The sequence below is a fragment of the Grus americana genome, chromosome 4 (assembly GCF_028858705.1).
Source record: "Grus americana isolate bGruAme1 chromosome 4, bGruAme1.mat, whole genome shotgun sequence".
Classification (NCBI taxonomy): domain Eukaryota; kingdom Metazoa; phylum Chordata; class Aves; order Gruiformes; family Gruidae; genus Grus; species Grus americana.
Window position 1 is genome coordinate 30,441,049 of NC_072855.1, and position 10,996 is coordinate 30,452,044.

The 10,996-nt window shown below is 46.1% G+C and overlaps 1 protein-coding gene across 1 annotated transcript in view; it reads right to left on the reverse strand.

Annotated features, from left to right (window-relative positions):
• KDR (kinase insert domain receptor) overlaps nucleotides 1-8,737 on the reverse strand; it is a 31,722-nt gene extending 22,985 nt beyond the window's left edge. The window contains exons 1-10 of the mRNA XM_054825191.1: nucleotides 8,578-8,737; nucleotides 7,220-7,310; nucleotides 6,510-6,706; nucleotides 5,521-5,645; nucleotides 5,027-5,195; nucleotides 3,686-3,825; nucleotides 3,322-3,490; nucleotides 1,833-1,944; nucleotides 1,576-1,739; nucleotides 601-757 (exon numbers count right to left, since the gene is read on the reverse strand). Of these exons, the coding sequence (XP_054681166.1) occupies nucleotides 601-757; nucleotides 1,576-1,739; nucleotides 1,833-1,944; nucleotides 3,322-3,490; nucleotides 3,686-3,825; nucleotides 5,027-5,195; nucleotides 5,521-5,645; nucleotides 6,510-6,706; nucleotides 7,220-7,310; nucleotides 8,578-8,629 (1,376 nt within the window). The 5' untranslated portion in view covers nucleotides 8,630-8,737. The remainder of the gene's footprint in view (nucleotides 1-600; nucleotides 758-1,575; nucleotides 1,740-1,832; nucleotides 1,945-3,321; nucleotides 3,491-3,685; nucleotides 3,826-5,026; nucleotides 5,196-5,520; nucleotides 5,646-6,509; nucleotides 6,707-7,219; nucleotides 7,311-8,577) is intronic.
• Between the last annotated feature and the right edge of the window lie 2,259 nt (nucleotides 8,738-10,996).

Below are 10,996 nucleotides of genomic sequence, written 5' to 3' on the forward strand. Positions count from 1 at the left end.
CCTGGCTTCTTTTTTTTTTTTTTTAAGAGGAAATCTGGGCTTATGGCAGGCCCAGATAAGGGAAGCAGTGTGAATCTCAGTCAGGCACTCTCTCTATCATTCCCCAACATCAATCAGTGCACTTCCTCCTGAGATACACTTTCACACAGATAAAGAGCACCGACACACTCAGCACTTGAGTGTAAGGAAAAAAAACACCACAAGGCTCTGTAATTAGCATAAACAGCAAATTTCCTCTGTTTGGGATGGAGTTTTGGGCCTGCAGCCCACAGGGAGATCTGAGGGGAGGGCACGCAGATAGCTGCATTCGAAACCCTGCGCAAGCCAAGATGCCCTTCAAGAAGGCACGACGGCAACACGCAGGCGCTGCCGGCTCCTCGCTGCGGGTGGCCCTTGCCTCTGCCAACAACAACAACCTCGGCAGAGCCTGCCTGCAACGATCTGCCTGTTAAGTACAACAATATCTTCTTCCTTGGTCATTGGGTTTGTGCTCAGTAACGAGCCTGGACAAGGGATGCACCCAAAAAAAACCCAACCCCAACCCAAACATCCCTCAAGAGCTACGTAAGCCACAGAAGACAGCCAGGGGTTAGCACTCACTGGGGGCTGAAAGTGCACTCCTCCTCAAGCTGCCAGTGCCAGAGGATGGTGGCGGGCGGCGGGACAGCGTAGACGGTGCAGGTGAGAGACTGTGTGGAGCCGTACTTGTAGGAGTCAACAGGGGCCAGCAGCGCGTTCTCGCCGATCTGAGGCGGGACTGGAGGAGAGAGCACCAGGTTACACCTCCCGCTAACAGCTCCCCAACAGCACTGCCTACACGCGTTAGACCCGCAGTGATTAATTCACACCATGCCCCATGTCCGAGTGCAATGCAGAGCATCTCCAAGGATGTGCTGGGAAGAGGTGAACCTGCCCAACACCTTAAGGATCAGGTCCTCAAGATGCAATGCTTAGTATCTCCTATAAAATGTCCCTTCATTACCCCCTGGTTTAAAATGCAGACCTCGAATTCCCACTGCCATCCCCAGCCATTAAATACATATTATTTCCCAGTCCTGATCCCACTGCATGTAGCCTTGCTGCCCTTTCCAAGACCTACTGCCTTCAAAGCATGGGGGCTAGGCTGTTTCCTGGGGAGCAGAGAGGAGGAGGAGGGTTGCACAGGGCAGGGCAGAAGAGGAGGGACAGCCAGCACGGGGCAGGAAGGATGGGCGAGGTGGGATGGGGCCAGGATGGAGAGGGGTGGGGGAGGACTCTGGCAGCACAGCCAGCAAGGAGGGCAGGAAAAGAGCAGGATGTAGAGGCAAAGAAATAATATACAGAAAACAACAACAACAAAAAAACCCCCACACAAAGTATCATCACAACAACACCAGGAGCTTGCAGCCTCTTGACCAGCACATCCTGGAGCCAGGAGACATGGGCCACCTCTGCCCTCCCTGGGCTGAGGTTCAAGTGGTCTCCTCCCGGCCACCATCCCTAGTCTTCATAGCTCCGGGATGAATTTAATCATAAGAATGGCAATACACGAAATCCACACGTGAAAGAAAGGCATCCCTTTGGTACGCCACTTACCGTTCACAAGCAGGGTAAATGTATGTCTCTTCTGCATCTTGTTAGTAGGGTTTGTAAGGACAACAGTGTAATTCCCAGCATCCTTTTCAGTTGCTTCAGTGATCACTAAGGTGTAGCCAAGTTTAACTGTATGATTTGCGTTGATGGCTCTTCCATTTTTATACCTGAAGAAAATATAGAGCGCTTTGAATACTTTAGAGATTTATCTTGACTAAGAATAGCTCAGTTTTTCAAACACGTTGTGTCCCGATTCTTACCATTTCACCTCTGGTGGAGGATATCCTTTAAACTTGACAGGAATTTTAATTGTATCACCTAACCTTGTCTCAACCACATTCTCCATTCTCTCCAGGTGAATAAAAGGACTTTCTGCAAAAAATTAAATGAAATTGTCTTTCCACATGGACAAAAGCGTAAGTGGTCTCCATTTGGGTTAGCACTTAACAGTAGATGACAAATAGAGTACAGTGACAGGATACCACTGGTAAAGCACAGTTGGCTCCAAACTGGAGAGAGCTGGTGGGCTCTGGACCCACCATGAAAACCCAGTCCTTTCCCTCACACAGAGGAGGGGACCAGTTTCCCCATCGGGGAGCTCTGGAAAGCAGAGACAACACTCAGCTCTCAGGACAGTGTGCCAACTGTCAGACCTATATACAGAAATGAATAAATAAATATCATAAAAGTGGCTTGATCTACTCATTCCAGGAACTAATAGTATTCAAAACTACAATGTGATAAAGTTAGATACTTTCAATCTCTTCTCATGTATTTGAACCGTCGCAGACACAGAATACTTTGAAATTATTCACATTATATTATAAATTATAAACTTGCATTCAGACTAAGACAGCGATTAGGCTTTTGGCTAAGATTTGGGATGGTATCAACTTAATATCTGGTACACTCACCATAGCACAGTATCTGGTTTTGCATCTTGGAGAGAAACAGAAAGAACCCAGGAGAAAATTGAGAAAATCTTGATTTACTGTGCCACATAATAAGTTTGAATGTTAAAAAAAAAAAAAAAGAGCCATTAATATTCTGGCCTCTGAAATCAGACCTCAGGAAAACCAGTCTCCTTGAAAATATAAAATCCTTTGTCTGACTCGGTGATTAAAAATGGGCCATTCTCATGCCGGCATTTTTTTTCTAGAAATAAGCCAGTGGAGCCGCTGGGGCTGTGCCCAAGAGGGGCTTGAGAAAAGGCTGTAGGATGTGGCCTAGTACTTATCTATGCACTTAGCCAAAGTCGTTTCCTTTGCATCATTTCCGTATGACCAAAACTCCATTTGATTCATCTATTCATAATGTAAAAGCTGAAAGTTTTATTCTCCTAGCTTCATTCATGCCGACCCAGACTCTTGTCCCACAGAGCCACCAGAGTCTAGCCTAAGTTCACCTGAAGTGAGAACAGGCAACCCTTACACAAAGTCATCCACACAAATTCAGCTTTACAGGACCTCAAGGAGGTCAACACAGAAGAGGACCAGAGGTTTACCTCAGTTTATTTTACTGCCCATTTTCTTATGGCATTCTACAGCTTTCAGTAACATACAGCATCTTTTAAAGTCTTATCAGTAGCTAAGCTTCTGGTATAAAAATAATCTTAGAGTGAGTGCAAGAGAAATACTGTAGCTGCAGTTCATTTCTGTCATTAAATTTATCATCGAAATGCCTTCTGCATCTCAGTAATCAATCCCAAATCAGAAGCAACCAACAAAATTGAAGTGGAAGATGCCATACCATGGATAATGAAGTAACTGCTGTTTTTCATGTTCATACGGCCACTGGATGCTGCGCAAGTATATCGACCTTTGTCACTTAAGGACACGCTGTCGATGGTAAGAGTGCTTACAAACTTCTTTACTTCTCCTGCAGTGGTTTTTAAATCCCTTATGGTTGCACGTTTTTCCTGCAATAGATAAAAGACAGAGGTGTTTGGGAATTTTATTGTTATTCTTCCTGTCACCCTTTGCACACCTGTATATACTAGCAATTTCTTTGTGTATTATCAATTGCTTTGTCAATATTATAAAGGGTGGAGTGACATTATACCTAAATCAAATTTCATTGTGGTGTTGGCACCTTTAAGTTATTACAGATTTACCTTGATGGAAGGGTAGTCCCATTTAAAATCAATTCCTACATTCAGCTCCGTCCTTACTGTGCAATTGAGAACAAGTTTTTCTCCCACTGCCAGTTCTACTTGGTAGTGCGGGTTCATCGTCAGGTCATAAATTCGGTATCCTAGAGGAAGAAAAAGGCACACACAAAACATGGGGGTAAGAAGAGGATTCTTTACAGCACTCAGCACCAAATTTCCCAGGTGAATTCACTAAAAGTCCCATGAAACCGCAGCTACAGAGGCCACTCGATGCCCCCGTGCAGCATGATGATGGGCGTACAAAGGGGCCCGGAGGGAAGGGATATGCCTGCCCTGAGCATTTCCCATCCGAGAGCTACGTCAGACAGCGGTGCAGCAGGATGTATGCACTTGATCAGAGCCCCCCCGGTGGTGGGAGCATGCAGGAGATCATGACCCACACAGTTGTTCTGCCTTAGACTCCTTCTTCTTACCCTTGTGAGACCTGAAACTAAAGGAGATACACCCCCATCCCCGGCAATAAGTGGGAACTTTATTAAGAATAACAGTCTTGCATTGGCAAAATTATCCAAAGTTTACTTTGTGCAATAAAATATCTAAAATATTCCAAAATGTGTAGTAATTCTGAATTTCCTTCAAATCAGAGTGAGGGCTCATGAATTCGGTGGAGAAGCAAGAGTCTGCTACAGAGTAAAGGCTGGAGGGCTGCTATGTCTTCCTGCCTGGGCGTCAACCAGCCACCTGAAGTGGTTGTGTCCTCAGAGTCAAAAAAGAAATAGCTGCTGTTTCAGCTCAGGCTTGAGCCTCCACAGAATCATCATGTTATTTCTGGGTTTTGATGAACAATTAACAAAATATACCAGGAGAGTATAAACCCCGTCAGAGTCAGGACATAGGTCTGAAGAAGACAAGATAACCTAATTCCTAGTGTGACCTTCAGATCCCCCATGCCCTTGGTACCCCCTCAGAGCAATTCCCTCCCATCTGCTGCTGATGGATGCCTGCCTTTAGTTCCCTTCAACTATGACTTGGATCCTGGATAAGTGAATAAAGTACAGAAGACAGTGATTTTACGAAAAAGGCTTGCATTGTCAGGAAAAAAAAAAAATCCCTGGCATCTACGTAACACTAAAAATAGAAGCACTTATCCCAGTGATTAACCAGAAAGAACACAATAGACTGCATTTAAAAGAAAAGTAATATATATCACGACATCCATTTTGCATTAGCTGCATTGTCAGTATTGAATAACCTAGAGTCCAACCAAATGTAATTGGTTCAGTATGTTGTAGCAAGCAAAATAACATTGGCCATAGAGGAAAAAAATCGCAAACTTTGGCTTACCTACAACTGCGACTATGTATATCACAGACTGGTAGCTTTCATCATCTATTTTAGCTTCACAGAAGACCATGCCCGCATAGTTGATTAAATGACTGGGTATAGTAAAGCCTTTTTTATTATTCCATGAAATTGATTTACCATCAGGAACAAATATCTTTTCTGGATATTTCTGTTTGAAATATTGATAAAATACATCGTCAGATTTCAAAATTCAAACAACTCTGTCCAACCAAGTCCAACATTTTCCATAACCACAGGGCCCCAGTTTTAACATCCTAACTCAGGCAATCTCCCTTTCCTAGGCAATCACTCCACACTTTGAGAGCACAGGATCATGGACAAGTACAGTTACAGCACTCACCTTGTAATCACAGGCTGTAAAATTCCCAAGGATGGAAAGAAGTTTATAAGAAATGTATTTATACTTCAAGCAATGTATTTATGTCACAGTGATTTCAACTAACTCATAAAATAATAAGGAGCTTTTTCCTTACCGCATGTAGGGATACATTGAGATTTGATACGGTTCCAAGGCACGGCACTACCACAGTTTTATTCTTAGTGATGTATACAATGCCAAGCTGATCACTAACTGAAGTCACAAATGGAGATCTGTAATCTAGAAGAATATTCAGTTGGTAGATGGATATTATTTGTCATATGATTATGAAGTAAACTTTTCCAATTTTGTTCTTTCCCTATTTCTTCTCAAATCACTTTTATTCTTTTCTATGTGGTAAAACACTTAAATGATGAGACTAAATAGGGGGGACATATTTTGACAGCCCTCTCCCCAGCTTTACAATATCATTATTCTCAAAACAGTTATCAGCAGCAGTGTGCACTTTGGAGAATAGCTTCCTGCCACCCCAGTCTTTGTGCTGACAAAAATCTGATTTACCCTAGTGTGACTTTCCTTGCATAAGTATTACAGGAAATATCAGTTAAAAGTAGTGACACGTTACATTGGCTCCCCCAATGGCAGCATCCTTTTCAAAGTCAGACCAAAAAAACTCGGTAAGTTCATGATCTTATACAGTGAGCTAACCCATGAACCCATGTATATAATAACATCAGATAGTACAAATTGTAAAAGGATTTGAATCTGTCTGTTTTAATAAATATACAATCTCTGTAATCCTCCCTCGTATGAAACTCCTGCTGAGGTCAGTAACAGCTCTGCATTCATGAGGACAGGCTCAGAGCGCAGTGGAGATATGTATGCTAAGTTCTGGGTGGAGGACAATAGCACATCAAGTACTGCATATGGCAGGTTAGTTCAAAATTACAGCTACAAAGGCTTTTCTATTGAGGGCAACTAGCATTACTCAACATGGAAACAGGAAAAAAGAATAGTTTCACAGGATCAAAAATTTGAGGATTAAAAAATTTTAATGTCAAAACCATTTTGAGGTACTTGACATCCCTTTTTTTTCTCTTGAGACTAGGGGAAGAGCCACGTAAGAATTATGTAAGCACTTACCTTGAACGTAGACATAAATGGTTGTAGCTGCCTGGTTGTCCCTGTAAAGGCATTTGTAGTCCCCTGTGTCATTGCCGATGACTTTGAGGAGAGTCAGTGTCTTGCAGTAGGGGCCATCGCTGCAGTTCGTCACAGCGATACGCTTCTCAGCACTGCTCTGGTTGCTTGGCCAGGACCACTCCAGTGGCCTTAGACCGCTGGGAAAGCAAACGTTGGAGGAGCGTGAGCATGTGATGGGCACTGGTACCGATGCCAAGCTGGTGAACCTCAGCCCGGCTAGTCTCTACGGCTATGGAGAGAAACAGGCTTCATCCCGTCACAGGGAGCATCAAGCCAGGTAGGATAAATTCATGTAAATCGACCTATTTTTAATACCTATAAGGAAGCTACTTGAGATTCACATTATTCTGAATCTAAGTCACACAGCGCTCAAAAAGGAGTCTCAAGAGCACAGCTCTCCAGCAGACTCCACAAGGACCCGGCTGATGCTTCCTCCTCCCAGCCGCCCTGTGCTCCTCAGCTTTCCCTTCTGCAACCCTTTAAGGTCGTTTCTAAAGCCTGCCAGGGAAAAGCGAGGCGGGGGGTCACAAAGGGAGCGGGGAGAAACAGGAGCGATGATGGGGAAGAGACCGAATCACCTGCAATTCTGTACAACAACTCACTACATAAATTACCCCCATCAAAATTATGTTGGATGGATTTCTCCTTACCTGCAAGTAATATTTAGAGTATCATTTGCAGTTATTGTGAGGACATCTTTTTGGATGCTAAGGGTTGGCTGATCCAGAGCGATAAACAAACCTGTGAAAAAATGTATAAAAACCCTCAAATCAATGCCATAAACAAAGTAAATGCTACTCAATCAGAAAAGCACCATATATAGGAATATGCAATATGTTTTAAGTGGACACTTTCACATCACCTACTTAGCAGTGAAGGGTAAATAGCGACTTTTCACACATCCCAGAAAGTTCAAAAACTCTGTCATAACAGGAAGCAAAGGCAGATGGTCAGGAGCTAGCTGCAGAGCGCTACAATTCAGCCAGCCAGGGTGGAGTTCCTGTTTTCTTGTGTTGCCAACTTCAAGGTCTAACAAGAGGATGTGGGACATTGAAATGAAGTGAACCTTCATCTGATGATCTCATTCCCTGGGGAAAGGGATTACCAGCTTTTCTTATAATAAATTGAATATACTTATGTTCTTCGAGATTGCTGATCAATGAACTATGTGAAGAAACTATTTTACAGTTTGTCACAAATTCAAAATCCCATAAATTTATTTTTCCCATGATTTTCTAAGGTTCTCTCTTTCCTCTTAAGCAGTTAAGCAAAAAAATCTATTACTACCAGACTTCATTCGCGCGAGGGGTTGCATCGTGCCCACCCTGAGTCACCCGCGCTCGCGAAGGCTTCAGTTTGGGTGCCAGCGCTTGCTCTGAGGCAACAGCCCAGCTTGAGCAACATCTGCGAGGACCACAGGGAGAGATTTTCAGTCTGCCCTGGCTGCTCCCATCACCGTCAGGAATCCCGCCTCACCAGGGTGAGCCAGCAGCCCCGACCGGGACAGCCCAGCCAGCTACGACGGCAACAAGAAAGCGAGGCCAAAGCGGGACCTTCCCTGTTTCCCTAGTATTTCCCCACACTTTAATCACTGGCATCCCGAGCAGGTTCTTCGCTGATGATGGGTTTCCCGCATTTGGCTCCAGGGACATTTTGCTCTCGGAAATGAGACTGATGCTGGAGCCAAGCGAGCAGGACACTATGCCGTGACGGCAGGCAGCCCCCTCTGACGGGGCAGCACCGGGCCGGCCAGACAGGAGAGGGCAGGAGGACAGGAGAGGACGGGACAGGAGAGGACAGGAGAGGAGAAGGCAGCAAGCCCGCAGCGCTGGGCGCCCCGTCCCACCCCGGGGCTCGCACTGCCTCACCCGCTCTATCAGCCCTGACAGCCCCAAGGGAAACCCGCACCCGCGCCGTTCCCGGCATCCGATCATCCCCGCGCCCCCCTCTCCTCGGGGCCCCGTGGGGCTCCCGGACCCGGGGCACGCGGGGTTCCCCGAGGGCTTACCGGGAGCCAGGCACAGCAGGACCGCCAGCAGCCGCGCCGCACCGAGCTCCATCCCGCGGCCGCCAGGCGCTGCGGGGCGCGAAGGAACCCTCTGCCCGACGGCGCTGTCGGGACGGCAGCCGAGCCGAGCCGAGCCGCACCGCACGGCAGGGATGCGGGACCCCGGCGAGCAGCACCGCCCCTCTTGTGCCCGGGGGCGGGGCTTGTCGCCGCTGCCCCGCCCCCTCCACGGCCCCGCCCCCTCGGCCCCGCCCCGGGGCTCTGCGGCAGAGCCCGGCAGGGATGCTGAGGCTTGGAGCCGGGATGTCCCCTCCCTGCCCAGCGGCGGGAGGGCCTCGGGCCCAGTGGCCGTCAGCACTGAAATTCAACATCGCCAGGGTCTTCGTTGCACGTATGTGCGGTTTCTTAAAATCCCCTCAACAGAAATGACCCCAAAGACCAACCCTGTGGGGCACATGCAGCGAGACGGAGCCATCTTCCTGCTGGCAGCGACTTCACCCAACCGGGTTTTAAGTGTCTGGCGGTATCACTGCTGAGTTCACAACATAGGAGTCTCCGAATCATGTAGCATGTACCCACCAGCCTAACTGGCCACGTCCCATCTAACAGGATCCAACAGCTGCCTGTGGATCACCCTTCCCACCCCCAACAGCCCCATCCCGCTCTCTGCGGGATGGTACCCGGTGGCGGTAATCATTCCTCTCTCACTCCACAGGTTTGATTTTTTTTCCAAAAATAAACCCCCAACTAGTAATGTACCTTTTAATCAAAATTATTAACCAGTGACTGTTGAAAGAGAGGTTCGTGAGGTAGTCCTTTGGGAAAAATAAACACGTGGTTGTTAATGTTTTATCCAGACACATGACCATAAAACCTCTGGGGGAATAAATACATCTGCGTAGATAGATACATAGATAAAGAGGTAGATAATCAGGTAGACAGAAACACACAACTATGTACATAACTGTGCACGCATATACATACATGTCCTTCTACATGCTGCATTTTTCTCTTTCCCTGCAAATCTGCATGTGGGCTTGTCCACAAATGACTGCGTTAATGAACCGGTGATTTTATTTTGCATGCTATGCAATTCCAGCTGTTTTGCTGTACTGGGGGATGAGTGTAATTTGCTTTGAAATTATACCCCTGTTGCTCACAGAAAGATACAGGGAGTGGGAGAAGCCAAATTTCTAAACTGATTTTTCTCAGAAGTCCAATAAAACCCATGAAAAGTCAAAGACGACTCATGTGGTTCAAGAAACAGCAAGTTGGCACCATGCAAACAAAATGTGTTCTTGCCATTCTTGTCAGCTCTTAAACCCGAAAATTGGTAGTCCTCATTAATACCCCCACTTACAGCATACTGCAGGTTAGGGCATTGATATTTCTAAATGATTTGGGGAACTCTGGCAGTGATCACTAAACAACTGACCCTTGCTGAGAGTGGGCTGCACATGGGGTTTGTGTGGTAGTGATAAATACCTCATGAGAACCAAGGGCACCTACTGCTGAAGAGCAACTTTTATTTGTGGTGATGCTGGTTTCGTTGACTACAAAGAACAACATTTTGAATGGAGATGGTAAACCTGCAAGAACTGTTTGCCTCCAGAGCAGTTTAGCTAGTCAACAAAGCAAATTAAATTATAGGGCTAAGTTGAAAAATATTCACATGAAAGTATTATAGGATCCATAGAATACAGTAGAATCATTGGTAGCTCACTTTAGTGCTTTCTGCACTCCTACTTGAGGTTCCAAAAATGTAATCTGTAGAAAACATACCACTATATTGATTTTAACAAGAGGCTTTTCTGAAATTTAGTGCAACTAGAGCTTCCTGCAATTCCATTTATGCTGTTTTCATGCACAGTTGTTGTTACTAAGTCAGTGGTTTGGAACGGGGAGGTTGGTGTCATTGTTGAAAATTATTTTAGTGCCTGAGCTTTATGGGAACAAATACCCACTGTTTTCCCTAAGCATATCTAAGCAATGATAGATGAATGCTAGCCCCCCCCCGCAGGCCCTTTGGCGTTTGCCATGTCCCCTGCCTCCTTCTCCCCTGCAGTGTCCTGAGGAAGGGAAGGGATGGGAAGGAGGGGCCTGACCCCTCAAACACACAAACCTCCTGGCCGGTCAGTGTACACACTGCAGCTGGCAGCAAGGAGCTTGCACGTTGTGAATGTTGGGCATGCACAGGGAAGCGCACATTTCAAAAGCACAAAGGGTTTTTATGTCCCTGAGTGATCCCGGTGAGATCTCAGTCTTTACACCGTGCTCCCTAAAGGGGACACAGCCCTTCAGTACTCTGCCTGCCTCTCAGTTTAATCTTGTTAACTAGAATAATGCTGCAGGAACTGCTGCTTCACTGTATGCATTGCCATCCCTATAGTACCGGGGACACTTGTGATACAAAGGAACA